We start from the raw sequence: 19,447 nt of genomic DNA on the forward strand, positions 1-19,447 counted from the left end.
GTCAACTGGGCTGAAAGTGTGGCGCAAGCAATCCAATGCACGCACTCCACTCATCTCAACTCGAGCAGTTAGCATGAAATGCAAAACGACGGGTTATGGTCACAACGACGACGTTATGAGTACTTCAGTAATGATTTGGGTTTTTGTAGAAGAGCCATAGTTCAACCTGGAACTTCTCACTGCACAATCCTCCCTTATTTATTTATTTATTTTGTTCTCAAATATGTCACTTATAGTATTCTGATAGAGCCATCTCGAGACCGAACCTACGGATGAGACAATTTATTCGTACCCTTACTTGACTTTGTACGCCACAGTCAGTGTCTCTGGCAATTATACTTACACCCCCAAACCAACCATCGGCCTGAGGTCTCATGGAGCCTCACGAGCAACTCCTCCAATGGGCCGAGGCCAAAGGCGTCAAGCTCGACGGCATAGCACCCCAGCGCCTGCCTGGTCGTGGAATGGGTATAGTAGCCACCAGGTCTATCCAAGTGAGTTGTTTTATGTATATTTGTTTCTCCATTATTTGCTTCTTTTGCTAACAAATCCATCAGCCCGATGAGATCCTCCTCGAGGTCCCGGCCAGATGCCTGCGCAGCATCGAGACGGTGCCCAAGTCGCTGTCCCGCCGCCTGCCCCATGACATCTCGGTCCACGGCCTGCTCGCCGCCGACCTGGCTCTGGACGCCAGCGACACGTACGCGGCCTGGAACGCCGTGTGTCCCACGCCGGCCGACTTCGCGAGCATGCCGCTGCACTGGCCCCCGGCGCTGCAGGAGCTGCTCCCCGGCCCGGCGCGCGCGCTGCTGGCGCGGCAGCGGGCCAAGGTGGAGCGAGACTGGGCTGCCGCCTCCAAACTATTCCTTTCTCCCCCTCTGCCACTTCCTCCTCTATACCACCTGACGCCAATAGTGACGGTGATCATGAAAATGGAAATGAGCAGAACACCAACAGGGAAGGAACAGAAGCAGACACCGAGGCAAAGTGGAAGCAAAAGTTCGTCCACGCCTGGCTCCTCGTCAACACGCGCACCTTCTACCACGAGAGCCCCCGCCTGCGGCGCCGCGCCAAGGAGGACCGCATGGTGCTGCAGCCCGTGGCAGACCTGTTCAACCACGCCGGGTCGCGGACGGGCTGGTGCCACGTCACCTTCGACGCCGCCTCCTTCACGGTGCGCGCCGACCGCCGCTACAGCCCCGGCGACGAGGTGCGCATCTGCTACGGCCGGCACGGGGGCGATCTGCTGCTGGTCGAGTACGGGTTCGTGCTCGGCAGTGACGATAACGACGACGACGAAAGCAACAACGGGAACGGGGACGATGACGGCCGTAGTAGTACTAGTAGTGGTAAAGAAGATTGGTTGGAGGAGAATTGTTGGGACGAGGTCGGCCTCGACGACGTCCTGCTGCCGCGCCTGAGCGACAGCGCCAAGGAAAAGCTGTCCGAGGTCGGCTTCCTGAGCGGCTACGTCCTGGACGCGGGCACCGTGTGCTACCGGACCCAGGTGGCCCTGCGGGCGCTGTGCTGCCTGCCGACGGGCCGGGAGGAGGAGTGGCGGCGGTTTCTCGAGGACGGCGAGGACGCCGACGCCGCGCGGCAGGCCGAGGTGGACCGGGTCTTCGTCGGCATGCTGGAGGAGTACCGGGCGCAGACGATCGGCAAGACGATTTCCCAGGTCGCGGCGATGGACGATTCTTCTTCTGAAGAAGGTGGGGGAGGCCCGTCGTCCAAGGCCCAGAGGGAGCTGCTGTGTAAGCGGTGGCGGCATGTCGATAGACTCGTCCGGATCACCATTGAGAGGTTAAAGGGCGAGACGAGCATGAATAAAACTCATTGAATGAACAAGCCAGTGGGCTCCGGAAACATGCGGAATCATCGATTCGACCGTGAGGCCAGCACTTATTGCACATTGGCAATTTGTCGATAGAGGTGTATGCTACATATGTACCTATCGTCAACTACCACCGTATGTCCATCCCGTCTACAGCTAGCTATCCCAGGTCAGTTATTGATCTATCCCGCTGCCAGCTATCCCACTGCAGTATGTTCCCCAGTCAACATCTATTCCGCTGCCAGCTATCCCACTGCCGGTAAACTACTAGCTACCCCAGTGCCAGTAATTTATCCAGTCAGGTCACGTTAAAAGTACACAGGTATGAGATAATCAATCTGATTAGTCTATTTGAATCAGAACTTGCAAACCCCTAATTTACGCCGTTCCTGCCTGTATCATGCAAAGAGCCCGATCCCGAGCCACGACGAGGTCGCCCTAGCGACGGGAAGAGCCAGGTGGGGTATCCTACTCTCCACGAGGTCTCTTAGCACCGTGTGGGTTCTGCTGCCACTCGTTGCCGCCCCCAGACTGGTTGGCGCCGCCGAAGAATCCGGGGTTGAACTGAGGCGGCATGCCTTGGAAGCCTGTTGTTGCGTATAGTTAGCGTCCGTCCATCCAGTGGGCCACATCGCTCCAGCTTACCTTGCATACCACCTCCCATCATGCCCATACCGCCCATAGCACCAGGCATACCTCCGGGCATAACGCCGGGCATACCACCCATGGGTATGCCACCCATATTACCCATGCCCATCATGCCGTTGTTCATGCCGCCACGACCACCACGATTCATGCCGGGGCCGCCACGCATACCACCACCCATCATACCACCACCACGGAAGTTGAAGTTGCCTCCCATTCCGTTACCGCCGTTGAAACCGCCGCCGTTCATGTGGTTGTTGTTAAAACCCATGCCCATATTGCCTCCGAAGTTGCGGTTGTATCCGCCTCGTGGACCGTTAAAGCCGCCGCGACCACGGAAGCCGCCACCGCCACCAAAGTTTCCGACCATATTGTTGTTGGAATTATGGTTGTTAAAGCCTCCGGCAGTGGAACCCCCACGGCCCGCTTGATCCTTGTGGCCACGAGTTGGAGCATCCTTGGGCAGGGTCCGAAAGGGGTTGGAGGGACCATGATAGATGACAGACGGCTTTCGGTTGCCAGGAGCAACTTCCCACTTGTCAAATTCATGCTTGCCAGCAGTAGCTGCCTGCTGCGATGTGAAGTCCAAATACACCTGGCCTTTACTCTTCCCGTTCACCTTGTGTTCACTAAATGTGATGTCTTTCAGCTCCGCTTCCACTCCTGCCTTCTTGACCAAACCACGTATATCATCATCGGTTGTCCACCACTGAAGTTCCGAGATCAATAGTGCGTTTGTTGCACCTGGGTCAATAGGTCTGTCATCTGAGCCTTCCTTACGCTTGACGCCCTGATGATGCTGAGTCTGTGCACCTGCCTCATCGTAGGTGTCCATGCCGTTTTGGGCTTCACCTTCGCCGTGGTAATTGTCTTGGCTATTGTTCTGGGAATGTGCTGTGCTGGAGCCGTTCGCCACAGTCACCGAAGCGTTGGATTCGTAAGCCTGGGCATTGGCGTCCTGTGCGGAAGAATCATGGCCACCATGTTGCTGATCTGCGGAACCATCTCCGTAGATATCAATCTCGAACTCCTCCTCGGCCATCTTGTAGTTCGTTCAGAGGTGAGGTGGATGTGATTGTTACGAGCGGAAGGTGAAAAAATGAAGAATAAGCACCTGGTAAGTACCTCAGGTGGCTGCTTTGTCACAGACGCGGGATCTTTAGAGTGTGAGTATTGCTCTGTATTTCGATGTAAATACAGGAACGCCCTGTTACCTCCATTCCGTTATATCAGTCTCAAATACAATGACAAGAAGGAAAGCAACATTTCCCAGAAGGAAATTGACAGTCTGAGAAGGAATTTCAGACAAACAGAAAGACAGATTCGCCAGGAAGGTAGAAACACAATACGTACACTCCAAGCTTCTGAACAGACAAGTACCAGTGGGCTGTCTCCCGTTTCTGCCTCTGCTTCTGACGACAAATGGAATGCTGGCAAGACGAAGCTCTGTGCTTGCAATCTTATGACTCAAAACACGCTCGGCTTTTGGGAGTTTCAACTCCTTCGTTGCGCAGCTTCAGCGGGAATGGTATGATACAAGAATCCTCTTCCCCTTCCTCTCATGAAAATAGCACGGGACCTCGAGGATTCGGGAGTCTCAAGGCTCGCGAAGTGATGTTTAAATGAGTGATCGGTTGAAATGACGGCCGTTCGATATCGAGTTGCTATTCCAGAATATTAGTCCCAGATCAAAGAAGCCGATAACTTCAAGCAGCAACAACTGTGGACTTACAAAGGCCCGCAAGAGTTGGAAAATAGCTAGAAGTACAGGAAGGCGCAGAGTTCAGTAGAAGCGCTCGCAGGACAATCGAATTTGACTGGACGAGCTATAGCAGGCGCAGAAGTGAGATGATTTCGGGCTGTCGACTGCAGTATTCGCCTTCGGCTGGAGGAATGTGGCGAATGGAAAGAAAAGCGACGTGTCCGTCTGAAGATGGCGTCGTTGTTGGTTGACTGTCGCAGCCGATGTCAGTCAGGCCTTACTTACAAAAAGCTGATGTCGGACGACAGGCAACGACGGGCTTATTGGTTATGAAGTATGTACTTGAAGCTTGAGCGCCTAGGTTAGCTTGGGCTCTCATAATCGAATTGGGAAAAGACCCCCAATTGCTAAACCGACCCACCCATAAGGGGCTCGCTCACTGTTCGGGTAGGTACGCAAGTACGACATTGGGGGTCGCTGCCAGTTATCCCTGTCTGTCAGGTGCGCCTGCCCAGAAGCCTGTCCTTAGGTATGGATATATGAATAATCCCAACAATGACTCAGTTGGCTAATGTCCTCGGACAACGTATCATGCAGCTGCAAAAAACTGGTTTCTTTATTGTACTGGGTGCAATAGACATATACAGATACCTAACTAATATCGCGCCGTAGAATTGACCGTTTTGCCATATACTGCTATCAATTTGTTATTGCGCAAATAGCGAATAAAGCATGCATGGTGGATGATATGCGGTTATGCCGTTGACGCTCCCCCATCCGCCGCTACTGCCTGTTCCAGACCAACCAAAACAGAGGGCAAAGGACCACCCGGCTGTATGGGGGTGGTGTGGGTTAATCAATCGATAAGGCTTGAGCTGGCCGCCGCTGGTGGAAAGCGGAATGTTAGTCAATGTATGTACCTACAGCCGCCCAGGGTACTCCGTAGTAATTGATTAATTGAAGGGAAGGAGGCAATCTGGCCGCATCGAACAAATCCCCAATAAAACTTATCGGAGAGGCAGCTACTCGACCTTTACCACCACGCGACATACATCACCACTTAATTATTCCACGTAACACACCACCAACGCTCCTTCCACATCTTTCTCCCGCCTCTGCTTCTTGTCCGTTCAGCACGACAGACCACATACACACATCCCCAACATGTCGGACCAAGTTCAAGAATTCCTCGACGTAAGAACACAAGCCCCCTCCCTCTCCGCTACGAAAGCCGCGAAAGAGGAGAGAGAGAGAGAGAGAGAGATGCGCCGCTCGAAGTGCATTCAACTAAAGCGACAATAGGTCCCGCGCGAGTTCGTCAAGGAGGGCACCCAATTCATGAACCGCTGCCAGAAGCCCGACCAAAAGGAGTTCGTGCGCATCTGCCAGGCTGTTGGTGTGGGTTTCTTGATCAGTAAGTCACCTCTAGACGACTCAAAGGCACATGTCGGAATGCGTTACGGTTCGCTAATCACTACTTTTTCTTTACAGTGGGCGCCGTGGGTTACGTCGTCAAGCTGAGTAAGTCGACTCCGAAACCACCCATTATACCTGTTGAAAGTTCACCAATCACGATGTCAATTTTCGGTTTCAATGACGCTCGATGGTAGACTGTGTGCTTTGCAATGACATACTGACGTGCTGTAACATAGTCCACATACCCGTCAATAACATCCTCGTCGGTGGCGCATAAACCCCAAAACGATTTGGAGGATTTGAACGAAACGACCTAGAGCGTGAAGGTTAGGGCCTTATAAGAGAGGCATTGGTGCTCGTAACGCAGAGCATAATACGAAAGACAGCATGGAATATCGCACAGGCATGGCCGTTGCGAGGACGGACGAGCTCCACCTAGCCTATTCCGATATACGACAATGGGCTGGAACGATGGGTTGTTTTTGGACGCACGATCGTAGCAAGCTAGCCACCCACCAGGGCCAAACAAATTAACATCCTTGACTTGTTCATCCTGGATTCGTCTATTAAGCCTATGTGCAACAAGATTGCCAGCTAGACTGGGTACTGAACAAAGCCCCTTTTGCTGGAACTCTGAGCTTGAGCTTGAGCCCTGGGTGTGTCCGAAATGAGAGCGTGTTTTGGTCCAGACAGCAAGTAGGAAAGTATTCACCTCAAAATCGACCAAAACCAACCCCGAATTCCTCTTCCTCATCGTCATCGAAGATACTAGAATGATCCCCGACTGGTTTTAGCTTGTCGGTATATGAGACGCCCATTCTAGGCTCCGCCTCGTCTGTATGAGACTCGTTAAAAGAGTGAACAGAGACGGTGCCTATCGAATGGTCTCCTCCGTTGAGGGCAGAAGCTAGAAACAAACAAAATTAGCTTTTGTTTTGGTTTTCTTCCTCGTCCCCAGATCTCATAAAAGCAGAAAGAAAGGTAAAGGGCGTATGGGTACTTACCAGCAATGAATGGCGCATTAGGGTGCCAGCTAGCATCTCTGACGCAAGTGAAACCACCCCGGTGATGTGACCCTCTATGGCGGTGAGGTCTGTAATTCCGCGGCAGAGTTTCCCTCAACGTTGCTTCTTGCACGTCGATGTCTCCAGCGGGTGTGCCGTCCAGGTTGTAGATATAAACCTTGCCGTCGTGGCTACCAGTGTAGACGTATCTCGAGTCGGTGCTTCCAGGCGGCGAGAAGTGACAGCGGATGAGCGTCCGCAGGATCCTGTGGCCGCCGCGGAAGGTGACCACCGAGTTGTCGTTGGGGTGCGGGAACCACGTCGTGTCATCGAAGGACTCTCCAGCGGTAGTCGAAGCCGGTGCCCAGGCGCGTGTGCCGCGTGGGGTCCAGCTCGGAGAACTGGGCCGAGGTGTACATCTTCCGTAGATCCCAGAGCTTCATGCTTTGGTCCTTGCCGTTCGACAGGATGTAGCGTCCGTCGCCTTTGCTGTCGATGTACGTCAGGCCCTCGATGTGGCCGACGAACGCACCGGCTTCCCGTTCATTACCCATGCTGCGCCGATCCCAGACCTTGATGGTCGTATCGTCTGATCCGGAGTACAGGATGTGCGGCGACAGTTTGTCGGCAAAGCACACAGCATTTACATGGTTTTCATGTCCCCTGATCTGGTGTAGCACTCGGCGACTTTCAATGTCGTAGACAACTATGGAGTCGGCATTTGTGCCTGCGACGAGCTCGCGCCCGTCTCCTGAGAATCGGATCGACCAGATACCAAACGCACTGTGCCAACCGTTGCCGCCGGGGCCCGCGCTTGCCAGATTCAACGTATAGGGGTCACCAGTATCGTTCGGATCTGTCGGCGCCAGGCACACATTGCTCTGTATCGAGGTGTACGCGAGCCACTTGTTATCTGGACTCAGCGAGGCATCGGTCAGAGTCCACGAGCCAAAGGGAAACGCGACAGTCTTGTAATGCCTCCAGTTGTACGGATTCGATGTGTCGTACATGCGGACCTTGAAGTCCTTGACACAGGCGTAGAAGAAATTGCCGTCGTCGGAGAACTGGCCCGAGTATACGGGCTCCTGGTACTTGATGACCATCTCCGCGTCGGTGGTGGGCAGCATGGACTGCTTCATCATCGACTGGTTGATTCGTCGATACGTCGAGCCACCCACGCCCAGCTCGCGGTCGAGTATGCGGCGTGCTAAACGCTTCTTGGCCCTCAGGGGGTTCGACGAGAGCTCCGTAGCTCCAAATTTGCCTGAGTTCATGAGCTCCTGGCCTTCCTCGCTCGGGTACTTGGGGAACCGGTCCAGGTCTAGAGTCTGCCGCCGCCGCCGCCGGTCCCATTGCATGTCCTCGTCGTCATCGTCGTTGGAGAATATCAGGTGTCCCAGGTTTGAGTTCCGTAGCAGCGTGATCACTTGAGACTGTGAAAGACCCACTTGGTTGTCTAATTAGATGTTCCATGTTAACAGATAATCTTGGCTTTCGTCGTGGTAAGCATGGTGGCGTACTCATCACAAGGCGAATTAACCGCTGTTGCATAGTGATTCCCGCGCCAGCTGCTGCGCCTTCCTCTTCTTCTTCTTCTTCTTCGTCGTCGTCGTCGCCTTCGACCTCAACCAAGAATCGGAGATCGTCGTCGTCATCATCGTCATCCTCGTCATCTTCATCTTCTTCGTCCTCGTCCTCGTCGTCTTCACCCTCTTCAGCATCTATCGCAAAGTGTCAGTCGGGGCCCTTATAATGTAGGTTTGGCAGTATGTTGCATTGTACCGTGGAACTCGTCTTGCTCATTTTCGTAGTCAGGGTCGGCATCTTCGTCGCGATCGTCGTGAGCGTCGTGGAATAAATCGGCATACCGCTGGTGGATGTCCTCGGATTCCGACGGCGAACTCATCTTGCCCGGAGCTCAACGGGTTACCGGTATATATGCACACAAGACCGTGGATGCTTCAATGCAGTTGGAAAAAGTTCACCACGAAACTAGCAGAGGCATAGAAATTGGTTGGATTGAATGTCTAATCTGCCAGCAGATGCAGTCACCCAAATATTAACAAAAGGTGACAATTGAGAAGGAAGAAGGCGACCTCAGGTCTCATGATGACATCGACGCCCGGACAGATACAGCGGGGATCCCGATAGCTTACTTATCGCAGCTATGCTATGCAAGCTATCGGCGTTACGCGGGCTTAAGTGGCCCCTGAGGTGGGGTTGCTGCTAAGAACACAGGGGCAGACCATCACCATTACTGTTCCAGCAACTTCACGGACATTAGAGGTAAAGCCGTAGCTGTAGCCTTGCTTCCAGTTTCTGGATGATCTGTATTTCCTCTTCTATGTGATAGAACCAGTGATATCATCTTAGGCACGCGCTGCAATTCTGGAAGAGGATCTTGATGGATGCAAATTCATACAAGTTACATAGTCCACGCGCTTACGAACTTGCAAACTTGTACTGCGCCCAACCCATACTTCCTTCGTGCAGAGTCCAAGTTCTCTTCCCTGGATCATCACCAGCAGCTCCGGCCGCTATATAGACGGGCATCAAATGGTCCATATGCTGAAGAACGTTAGCCCGGGTTTCGAAAGCAGTCGGCAAGTACTTACGGGATGTGCCTCTCTAGCATCGGGTCGCTTCGCCGCCTCCGCCATGCGTGCCTGGCGTTCTGCGGGCGGAGCTTCCGTCGCTTCCTTCAGCGCCTCGTCAAACGACACCGTGTACCTCTGCGGAATAGGACTGGACATGGAGAAGCGCATGTCTCCCAGGTTGTGCACTGACATGCCGGCGCCAATGATGACGATGCCCTCGTCTCGCAGCGATGCGACGGCTTGGCCCAGGTGGTAATGCAGGTCCGGGTCCTCATTGTTATACAAACTTACCTGGACAAGCGGCACGTTCAGAGGGTTCTGCTCAGGATCGAAAGCTAGACAACATACGCGTGAGTTCGATGGGCACGATTCTGGAAGCTGATTTGCAAAGAAGAGTACATACCGACGCTGAAACCAGACCAGACTCCGTGGTCGAGCCCGCGGGTCACCCCTTTGGACTTTATGCCGGCTTTCGATAGGAGGCCCATGATCTTCGAGGCCAGCTCACGGCTGCCCTTATTCGGGTACTTGGCCTCATAGTAGAATTTAGGAAATCCGTAGAAGCTGACCAACACCCCTCGTGAGTACATGTGTAGCCGAGCACCGATCTTGGGATATAGGCTGCACTTACTCGTATATCAAGTCAGTATGCTCCGCGGTGTTGACCTCGATAGCATCGCGGCCCCCTTCCCAATGACCCGAAAAGACCACTACAGCTTTCGGTTTTACTTTTTGGGTAATCTCTTGTCCAATCGCTTGGAGTACGGGAAACACGGGATGCCTCGTTTCGTACTGGACGTTGGGCTGCGCTAGAGGTTTAGTCTACAATGTCTCTATTACGGAAGGGACTTACAGGGTTCGTACACCACCATGGCTGAAGAAATATACTGGCGTTTTACCCGACATTGTCGAACCCGAAGACTTGGATGTTGTTGCCAATTTTCTTGTAACTTGAGAAGTAGCCAATAGGGATGCGATCGGTTTGGGGATCCAACTGGACATTGACGAATCAGAGGCAATATCAGAGCGTAGAAAAACTGCAAGAACTACTACGGCGACCGTGATGATCAAGAACGGCCTCCTAAGTTCTCTAATGTAATCCATTCATACAGCAAGACAAGGAGTAAGGGGATTGATACTTCAAATAAATATTTTTTAAGTGTTCAGTCTGTTACAAATCGCCTTGAGTCTACAATTGATACATAAAGTAGTACCTACAGAACATACGATCACGCATTTCCCCTGATTACCAAGAATATGTCAGCAGCAACCTACTGACTCTCTCGCGGTGGGATAAGCCAGCCAGCCCTATTCTTCTGGTACATGTACAGTAGCCGAAATAGGAGCTGGAGGTACTGTGCTTACCCGCGGGGCTCTTGACAGCTGAACAGAGTGCTAACTGAAGTGGGGCGCGGGGCGCTTGGAATGCGACAGAAATAAACTGGCTGCTATTCTTTAGCGTCCAGAAGCACGACCACTCACCAGTGCTCTCCATCATTAACCATCTTTGGTACGAGACTCCTAGGTCACGTGCATGATTACACTGCCTTGCCAATCTAGTTTGACTCTCTGTGTTGTGTTTCTTCTGGTGTTGTTATTGCCTTTCGTAAGCGCGCAACAGCTGTTCAACCTCCCCGCTTTCCCGGAGCCCGACCTCTTCTCGCCCACCATGAGCGCTCTCCGGCGCCTGCCCCCACTCCTCTTCCCTCCGGCCAAGAGGCACACGGCCACCGTCATCTTCGTACACGGCCTTGGCGATACCGGCTACGGGTGGGCAGATGCCGTCGAGAACTGGCGCCGCAGGTCCAAGCTGGACGAGGTCAAGTTCATCTTGCCCCACGCTCCTCAAATCCCCATCACGTGTGTAAGTGGCCTCTGCTGGCTCTCTACTTAGCTCGTCTAAGTTGTCATTTTCATTATTGTTCCTCTCCTAAAACCTTGTCACCGTGTTTTAGAACGGCGGAATGCGCATGCCGGGCTGGTTCGACATCTTCGCCCTGGGTGGTCCACCCGATGACCTGCGGAGGAACCAGGATGAGAAGGGCATTGAAGTGACCCGCGACTACCTCCGTGACTTGGTCAAGGCCGAGATGGACGGCGGCATCCCGGCCGAGCGCATAGTCCTCGGAGGCTTCTCCCAGGGAGGCGCCATGTCGTTGTTGACAGGTCTTACCTCCAATGTCAAATTGGGTGGCATCGTTGGGCTGTCTTCGTGGCTCCCTTTGGACCACAAGCTTCCCGAGTACCTCAAAGAATGGGATCTCAACCGTGAGACGCCTCTTCTGATGTGCCATGGTGACTCGGACCCCGTGGTCCCGACTGCGTTTGGTAAGGAATCCTCACAGGCTCTCAAAGATCAGGGGTTTAAGGTGACCTTCACGCTGTATCCGTAAGTTTTCCAGGTGTTCCTTGGGGGAGCTTATCTTACTGACATTGCCCAGCGGTATGGCCCACTCGGCTTGCGTGGAAGAGCTCGGCGAGGTTCAAAATTTCCTGAGCAAATGCTTGCCCACCCTCGAAGACGACAAAAAGTCGGGCCTATAAGAGTATTGACATTGGGTGCGTGTGACTGCTTGAGGATGTTTACACGATTCGCTTGTTTCGTTCACCAGATCAATAGACTACTTGAACTACCTATTCCTGACTCTTGCAACCGAAGATTCGTGCCATAATCAAATGGGTAACTCAAAAGATCAGTAAACACATCCTTCTGCTGACCGATATCTCTTCGTCGCCCTGAAAGGTAATCTTTTATTGCCAGAACTGTGTATGGCTCAATTCGTATTGTAGGTCACGCCATAGTTTTGTTGAAATGATGCCAATGCGTCCTCTGTAATATAAAAGCCAGTGAACTCTTCAATAAAAGCACTGTGGCTGTTTTCGATAACCTTTTTCAAGGTGTCTTCCTGAGCTGCCAGCTCCTGTGCACTTGATATCTGATAGTCTGTTTGATAGACAGAGCTGGTATCAATGTGGCCATCTAAAAAGGCCAAACCTTCTGTTGCAAAATACCCCACTGGCAAAATTTCGAAGGCACTCGTGTCTACATTCCCGACCCTTTCACAGATGCGAAAAGATTCCATGGGTCTCCACCCTGTCTTCCAGGACTCGGTAGGACCAGGGAACGTCTCCGACGACGTGTGAGTAGTGCTCAAAAGTTGCTCTTCGCGGTATTCGCAAGCGTCAATAATATCTCCGTATGCCGCTAGAGGTAGTCTTGCTCGTAGCTCATCCCGAAAACTATCTTGACCAGAGCGAATCCGCTTATAGATTGAGGCAATACCGTCTTCAGCATGGGCTGCGACAAGATCCACCTCGGTGGCCCAACTAAGTTAAGGGAATATGTCATGTGCAACCTCCCTCAAATGGACCAAATTCGCCTGCTTAGTGGGTTGATATCTCGCCAGGTATCGGAGCCGTATTATACTGTCGGGGCGGGGAAGGGGGGGGGGTGGGGGGGGGTTGCTTACCATGTCATAGTCCGGATCTGACCCCTCCTGGATACCCCCCTGGATGTCCTCCTGAATGTCCTCCTGGATGTCCTCCTGGATGTAGTCATGCGCAGCTCCGCGTAGCAATGCATCTTGCATCTCATAGTAGAGGGAATGCAACATGGCTATCTGGAAATCACTGAGATACGTATGGATGGCTTCGATCCCGACAATTTCCCACATTTCCAGGACATCCAGCAATAAATTGGACTTCTCAATGCTACTGAAAAGAGCAGGCACTCCGTGACGGGCAAAGACCTTGTGGAAAAGCTCGTGGCGGAAAAATGCCCGCTTGTACCGAGCCAACTCGGCTCTCGTTATATCAGGCCGGGACAACTCCTGGCTCGTGGCCCTGCGGAAGTAAAAGGAGGAGCTGGCCCAGTGCGGGAGATAACCCTCTTCCTGCCTCCCCTTGTTGCTCTTAGCCTTGCTCACGAGGTCGCCTATGAATCGCAAGGTGATGCGATCTAGCTGACAGAGCAACACGGCTTCCTCGCGCGAAGAGGGCTGGGGATCTTGCGAGGCGCGGTTCGCAAGATAGCCGGTTATCCTGCTGTGTACATCGCCGGCACTGGAAAAGTCGGGACAACGGACAATGGCTAGAGCATCCGGGAGGCACTCATGTCCTATGGAATTGCAGACGACATTGAGAAATATGGTCTTCGGTTTCCACATGTAGCTGTGCCACAAGACTGGAGATGCCGGCAAGAAGGCTCGTAGGTCATCGCAGGAGTCCAGACGACTCAAGATGTCCGACAGAAGCTCGGGTGGGAGCTTTGATAGACTAGAAGTAGCCACGACAAATGATGTCTAGTGGAAAAGACGGAAATTTATGTGTTGGTGGCTTTCGAAAGTGGTAGACGTTGTAATCGAGGGATACCCAAGTAGTTACCCTCGGGGAAGTTTTCGATACCTACGTGTATGGCGAGGGTAGGGGAAAGACATCTCCGTTAACCGACGGAACTCAGCCTAATCCAAGTTTCTTCGAAGCTGTGGACTTGGTATGAGAGAGTTCATGGCTTGCCCGGAACTCCTGTCCTTAAGTACGTACGTAGCCGTCATCCCGTGAACATGCCATGCCAACTCTATGGCAGGTATGACAGGCACTCGGAAAGGGCCAATACAGGAGGGACATTGACCAAACTCGCAGCGCGGGAATACAAGTCTTCTACCTGAGATTCAGTCAAGTAAAACCAGTATTTTCATAGCCATCGAAAGTGAACCATCCATGATTGTATTGAATAAGTACCCAGGAGTTGCTACTTCTTGGCCAGCTCACCTCTTATACCATTGGTTCTCAGAATGGGAGTCGTTCTTGATGAATGTGGCAGTATGCGTTTAGGTGCATATATCCACTGCCAGGTGTATGCGGGGCCTTGGGGGCCAGGTTCAATTGAATGGTCCCATGCTAACTTGCTGTGCTCCATTCCAAGGCCTTCGCACGCACTGGCCCACTAATCAATGAGAGCCAAGTTCCCACCTGCCTTGTCCTGATTGAACCAGACGTTATCAACTGCATCTTGCCTCACTGTCACCACGAAACATCATATCGAATCACCAGATCATATGGAACATCAATCTCCATTCTCTCTGAGGCCATGGCCGTGGGGCGACAAAAAGCCCAAGAACATCGAGGAGTTCGTGCAGCGTGTGAGCGCCGAGCGCAACGGCTTCCGCAATGTCAAGGAAGCCGACCTCGTCGAGGAAATCAAGGCTCGTGCTGCTGGAACTGCCAACCTAGACAACAGTGAGGGCAGTCCGGAAGGCGACTCGGAATCGGACGCCGAGGCTGAGAATGACAAGAAAGAGAAGACGGCCATTGAGGCCCGTGACGACTTTCTGAGAAATCTCGAGGCGGCGCATCAGTCGGCCATGCTGAACCTGGACCTGGTTTCCCTTCTTCTTTCTAAGGAAATACCGAACCAAGCTGGCACAACCTTGTCCCCTACCCTTCGTGAGCTGGTAGGGATTGGCACTTTGGGATCATCGAAAGTGCACCAGTCCAATATCACGCCCGCCAGAGAAGCCGACGATCTGGCTGTGGGTACAGGATGGAGAGTGATGGGCACCAATAAGATGGTCAGCTCCGTATTGGAGGCAGCCGAGCGACTTGAGAAAGAAATTACCCTTGAAACCAAGTACTGGGCCGATGTCCTGGCCGTCAGCGAGAGTGGCTGGGCCGTGTCGTCCATAGCTGGCAAGGGCCTCGGCGTTCGTTTTGGCTTTGCCGAGGCTGCCCCGATGTACAGAGACAGCAGTATCGCACGATTGATACGAAGCGAGGACGGGCACGCGCGACTGGACCATGGGAAAGCCGGAAAAGGCTCCCAGAGAGTGCGTGCTATCATCGAGGTTGACGGCAAGATCGCAGGGCGGTCACGTCTCCCGGGCAGCTTGCCAGATAACAGCCGCCTGGAAGACCGCGTTCTCGAGGCCCGTAATACCATATTCGCACAAGAGTTATGGCACGAGATTAGCCGCGAATCACGCACGCTTCTTTCGCTTGGTGTTCAGTCGGACGGTTCGCAGGTTTCCTACAACGTAAACCCCACCACGATGGTGATTCTATGCCTGGAGGATCTTGCAGAGCCGGAACTTTCCGAGGAGGACGAGTTCTACGACCAGATGGCAGAGCTCACGATCCAAGGTCTCAACCTCTTTCTAATGGCCGCACATCGTCAAAACTACAGCAAACGCATACAGCCAAAGCAGGGACGCAACAACCCACCTTACAACCTGCTACGGCCCTTGATCTCACGATATCGGTTTACTCTCGACTACGAAAAGTTGATTGGGTTCATAAGCAGCCTGATCGACTCTTTGCATGCCGCGGGTTTCGATTCGGCCAATTTCACCAAGACACAGCCATCCCTCAACTTGCAGCCGCCTTCTCGAGCCGACACGGACCTCCACGTCATGACGCAGGCAGAGGTGCTTATGTTGAATACCATTAATGTCCAGCAGTTCTCTGCAGATATATCGATCACGCCGGAAGCTCGCATCGGCTTACGTGCGAAGGCTTTCTTGTCTCTGGATGCTACGCAATTCAAAATCTCACTGCCTGGCCCACAGAACCCCCCTCGCCAACCTATATCCCTCATCGGATAATTACCCGAACGTTGATGAAGCAACACACTACGTGAGACAAGCTACAATCCGCGCCGTTGTCGACAGGCTACTCGAGTTGACTTCGGAGAAACTGGCGAAGGAGGACATTGGCTGGAGTGATGCAATGGACGGCGTTGCGCTTGTAGACACTCTAGACAGGGAGCTTACCATAGGCACCGAAGGGACTCAGTTGGTCGCAAAGACCAAGAACCAACGACGCATATGGAGTGTGGGCGACTCATCGCAAGAAAACCTAGAGGAGTTCGTGCTCAAGTACTTCAAAAGTAACGAAGATGCTCAATAGAACAAGAATAATGGCACTGGGTCAGGCAGTTGATCCAAGTAGTAAATCCAATGCGATACAGGTTTAGAGCTTCTCAAAGATTGTCATTGCCGCCACGAAAGATGCAAAGCGAAAAATGGGATGGCTCGTGGCAGTCGACAGGAAGACGCTTGAGCAATGACATGCACTACTTAAGTACTGAGTACCTACCTGGGGACGTCAACGTGGGTTTGCGTGCTTGGGGCTTTCGCCAATCAATCCAGGGTCCGTTTCCTAAACGCGTCTTGCTAGGCATCACCATCCCCTGTCGGATTTTATATTGATTTTTATATGTTGCTTGCTTGCTTGTTTCTTGAAACATCGTCCACACTTTGTGAACCCATTGAAACACCTCGAGGAATTGAGCATTGCTATTGCCTTGGCTACATGATTTTCTTGCTATAGGATTTCCCATGTCGTCCCCAGACGAATCTGCCTCTCAGGCAGCAAGGGACACTGATGGTCCAGGTGCAAGTGAGCAACCGAAAAATATTGCTTGGCTAGACAGCTTTTGCGACAACAAGCCGAAGTCATTCCCTGGCTTATTCTCGGAGAATCCTGATTCTACGAAAGCATTCACTGTTCCTCAGTTCAAGTTCAAGTTCGATGCAGGTACTAACAAGACACCAAACCCCATGTTCGGGCCATTGAGTCTGAACAGCGAGCCTCAGGAGAAGGGAGACAAGTTCTCTTTCACTCCCCGGGGCAACAAGGAAATTACTTTGCCAACACCCACGGTCAACACCATAAAACCCATCTTCGGGCCATTGAGTTTGAACACCAAGCCCCAGGAGAAGGAAGACAAGTTCTCCTTTGCTTTTCCAGACAACAGAAAAGCTACCACATCAGCTCCTCTTTCACTTATGCCTATTGCTACGCAAGCTTTGTCGCAAGCCTACGGGGAGGACCACGATATCATCGCTACACCATTGGAGACTGAAGATTCCGACAGTATGGGACGATGGGGACATAGGAAGAGTCGCAAGACTCCAGAACCATCCAATACTGCTGCCGCTGCTTTCAAGCCGCCACTGACCAAGGGGTCAGATGTCACAACTAATCCCACCCATCGCACAAAAGCAACCGCTACAGCCAACAGCGGACCCCCTGCCAGAACCATACAGTCTGCTCCACGGGCGACAGGTTCGTCGGAAGGAAGCAGAAATGCCCACCACAGTACGTCTACATCAGACGAACTCGATGATCGCGGTGACGAGAGCGAGACCTCCAGTGAGGTTCCAGATGAGACAGACTCCCATCGCGACTATCATATGAAGCTACTCACGCGACGACCGGAGGACGATGACATGATGGGCATCATGTCAGCTCCTATTTTCACCAATCCTGTGCTTGAGCATGTGAGGTTTCTTAGACAGGGTTCCAAATCGACGCCATTCCCGCAGTATGCTTTCCTTGCAGGGAACACCGAAGAAGGACATGGCGCTGGCGTGACGGATCCCCGCATTTTCTACAACGTTGCCAGCCCCTCGAGCATCTTTATCTGCGGACAACAAGGCTCAGGAAAGAGCCATACACTTTCTTGTCTCCTGGAGGGCTGCTTGATGCCATCCAAACTTGGCCGGCTCCCCCACCCTTGACCGGAATCGTGTTTCACTACGATACCTTTGTTTCCGATGCCAGCGGAACTCCTTGTGAGGCAGCTTATCTTGCATCGAGTGCTAATATCAAGGTCAGGGTGCTTTGTGCACCGACAAGTATTCGCACGATGAAGGTAAGTTTGAGTTGAGGATTTTAGTCATCGCTGTTGACAGAATATGGCCTGGCTAACGAGCTTTGTGTAGAGAACTTACAGCAGGCTGCCTGGAGTATCAGTAGAGGAATTGCGGTTGAGGGAATCAGATCTGAACACCAAAAGAATGCTCGACTTGATGCAAGTTGGCGGGGGCTCAATGCCGCTCTATAGTAAGACCATACCCCCCTTCTTTGCTGCTAGCAGTCTATATCTGGTTGCCTTGGTCTTACCATATCATCTGTTGTTTTCACCCAACTGCTAACGTTTGACTTGCAGTGCACGCCATCCAGAGACTACTAAGAGATATGCGGCTCGAGCAACAAAAGAATGGCACAAACTTCAACTATTTCAGGTTTCGGAGCAGCCTGGCACAAGAGGACCTTACGCAGCAGCAGTCGATCCCGTTGCAGCAACGTCTCGACACGCTAGAGAGCTTTATGGTTAAGAACCAAGTCAAGCCTCGGGACAAACCCGGCAAAACCATGAAGGGTACTTTTTGGACGCCGTGTGAGGGCCAGCTGACCATCGTCGACCTCTCGTGCCCCTGCGTCACGGCCGAGATGGCGTGCTCCCTCTTCAACATCTGCCTGTCGCTATTCCTGGAGCAGCCGTCGTTGATCGGCCGCGTCGTGGCTCTGGACGAGGCCCACAAGTACATGAGCGAGTCGGCCGAGGCGCAGACGCTGACGAACTCGCTGCTGTCTACGATCCGGCTACAGCGCCACCTCGGTGCGCGTGTTTTCATCTCTACCCAGGAACCTACCATCTCGCCCAAGCTCCTCGACCTGTGCAGCATCACGATTGTGCATCACTTCCAGTCGCCCGACTGGCTGCGGGTCCTCAAAGGCCATCTAGCCGGTGTGTCTTCGGCCATCAAGCAGCAGCAGCATGGCACCACTGATAGCGCTGATGATAATGCCGACAAGGGTAGTATGTCATACGAGGGAGTACGCAGCATCCATATAACAACGCAGGACGACCCCACGCACGACATGATGTCGCATATTGTCAAGCTTCGGACCGGAGATGCCCTCCTCTTTGCACCCAGCGCGATCGTCGGCCTGGAGAAACAAAAGGCCACGGGGACAGCGACAGATGGCGGTGCAGTGGTCGTTACGCCTAAGCAGCTCCATCACGAGGTCATGCGGGTTAGAGTTCGTGCTCGTATCACGGCTGATGGGGGGAAAAGCATCCTGGCCACTTGAAGCCTTCCGAGGAAAGGGGGGAAAGGCTATTGTGTTCGACTCGGGCGCATGGCGCCCGACTTCGGTGTTGGCTGTTTCATCGCTGCTTTTGAGCAGCATAAGTTGGTGACTGTGGCAGGTGCGTTTCTCCTATTCTGGTCAAGAGTCTGAAGCGTGATTATACATACTAACATGCACTCGGATGGAGTATTCTGACATGCGGACTCGCTCTGTCAGCTATGATGTTGGACGCAGCCGACTTGGACTGTTTATGGGATATGGCGAATTGACACAGGGCAATTGCAACATGTGCAGATGGATATACCGATTCATTCTATAGACTTGGTCATGCTAGACTCTGCGGATGTACCTCATAAGTTTGACTGGTGGA

General features: G+C 52.8%; 10 protein-coding genes across 10 annotated transcripts; 6 read left to right on the plus strand and 4 right to left on the minus strand.

Moving 5' to 3' along the window:
- Positions 1-374: 374 nt before the first annotated feature.
- Positions 375-1,840, plus strand: PG994_007629 (Ribosomal lysine N-methyltransferase s.t1.c11; the record flags this gene model as incomplete). The annotated part of the gene is made up of 3 exons (XM_066859038.1): positions 375-494; positions 558-920; positions 989-1,840. 3 exons carry the CDS (start codon positions 375-377, stop codon positions 1,838-1,840), a joined length of 1,335 nt encoding a protein of 444 aa, XP_066714525.1.
- Positions 1,841-2,302: 462 nt separating this feature from the next.
- PG994_007630 (RRM domain-containing protein) lies at positions 2,303-3,521 on the minus strand (the record flags this gene model as incomplete). The annotated part of the gene is made up of 2 exons (XM_066859039.1): positions 2,303-2,421; positions 2,480-3,521. 2 exons carry the CDS (start codon positions 3,519-3,521, stop codon positions 2,303-2,305), a joined length of 1,161 nt encoding a protein of 386 aa, XP_066714526.1.
- A 1,824-nt stretch (positions 3,522-5,345) lies between these two features.
- Positions 5,346-5,874, plus strand: PG994_007631 (uncharacterized protein; the record flags this gene model as incomplete). The annotated part of the gene is made up of 4 exons (XM_066859040.1): positions 5,346-5,375; positions 5,484-5,595; positions 5,673-5,702; positions 5,834-5,874. 4 exons carry the CDS (start codon positions 5,346-5,348, stop codon positions 5,872-5,874), a joined length of 213 nt encoding a protein of 70 aa, XP_066714527.1.
- A 436-nt stretch (positions 5,875-6,310) lies between these two features.
- On the minus strand, positions 6,311-8,507 carry PG994_007632 (uncharacterized protein; the record flags this gene model as incomplete). The annotated part of the gene is made up of 5 exons (XM_066859041.1): positions 6,311-6,504; positions 6,602-6,940; positions 6,966-8,057; positions 8,122-8,322; positions 8,384-8,507. The coding sequence occupies 5 exons, from the start codon at positions 8,505-8,507 to the stop codon at positions 6,311-6,313; spliced, it is 1,950 nt and encodes a 649-aa protein (XP_066714528.1).
- Positions 8,508-9,043: 536 nt separating this feature from the next.
- Positions 9,044-10,070, minus strand: PG994_007633 (uncharacterized protein; the record flags this gene model as incomplete). Its single annotated transcript, XM_066859042.1, has 5 exons — positions 9,044-9,169; positions 9,217-9,533; positions 9,602-9,762; positions 9,830-10,007; positions 10,052-10,070. 5 exons carry the CDS (start codon positions 10,068-10,070, stop codon positions 9,044-9,046), a joined length of 801 nt encoding a protein of 266 aa, XP_066714529.1.
- A 797-nt stretch (positions 10,071-10,867) lies between these two features.
- PG994_007634 (acyl-protein thioesterase 1) lies at positions 10,868-11,742 on the plus strand (the record flags this gene model as incomplete). The annotated part of the gene is made up of 3 exons (XM_066859043.1): positions 10,868-11,062; positions 11,154-11,587; positions 11,640-11,742. The coding sequence occupies 3 exons, from the start codon at positions 10,868-10,870 to the stop codon at positions 11,740-11,742; spliced, it is 732 nt and encodes a 243-aa protein (XP_066714530.1).
- Positions 11,743-12,530: 788 nt separating this feature from the next.
- Positions 12,531-13,364, minus strand: PG994_007635 (uncharacterized protein; the record flags this gene model as incomplete). The annotated part of the gene is made up of 1 exon (XM_066859044.1): positions 12,531-13,364. One exon carries the CDS (start codon positions 13,362-13,364, stop codon positions 12,531-12,533), a length of 834 nt encoding a protein of 277 aa, XP_066714531.1.
- An 891-nt stretch (positions 13,365-14,255) lies between these two features.
- PG994_007636 (uncharacterized protein) lies at positions 14,256-16,101 on the plus strand (the record flags this gene model as incomplete). The annotated part of the gene is made up of 2 exons (XM_066859045.1): positions 14,256-15,699; positions 15,839-16,101. The coding sequence occupies 2 exons, from the start codon at positions 14,256-14,258 to the stop codon at positions 16,099-16,101; spliced, it is 1,707 nt and encodes a 568-aa protein (XP_066714532.1).
- A 653-nt stretch (positions 16,102-16,754) lies between these two features.
- Positions 16,755-17,717, plus strand: PG994_007637 (P-loop containing nucleoside triphosphate hydrolase; the record flags this gene model as incomplete). The annotated part of the gene is made up of 1 exon (XM_066859046.1): positions 16,755-17,717. One exon carries the CDS (start codon positions 16,755-16,757, stop codon positions 17,715-17,717), a length of 963 nt encoding a protein of 320 aa, XP_066714533.1.
- Positions 17,718-18,177: 460 nt separating this feature from the next.
- PG994_007638 (uncharacterized protein) lies at positions 18,178-19,077 on the plus strand (the record flags this gene model as incomplete). Its single annotated transcript, XM_066859047.1, has 1 exon — positions 18,178-19,077. The coding sequence occupies one exon, from the start codon at positions 18,178-18,180 to the stop codon at positions 19,075-19,077; it is 900 nt and encodes a 299-aa protein (XP_066714534.1).
- Between the last annotated feature and the right edge of the window lie 370 nt (positions 19,078-19,447).

Source organism: Apiospora phragmitis (genome assembly GCF_038363925.1).
Source record: "Apiospora phragmitis strain CBS 135458 chromosome Unknown utg000007l:2111988.0-4706623.0:1.0-2598199.0, whole genome shotgun sequence".
NCBI classification, from domain to species: domain Eukaryota; kingdom Fungi; phylum Ascomycota; class Sordariomycetes; order Amphisphaeriales; family Apiosporaceae; genus Apiospora; species Apiospora phragmitis.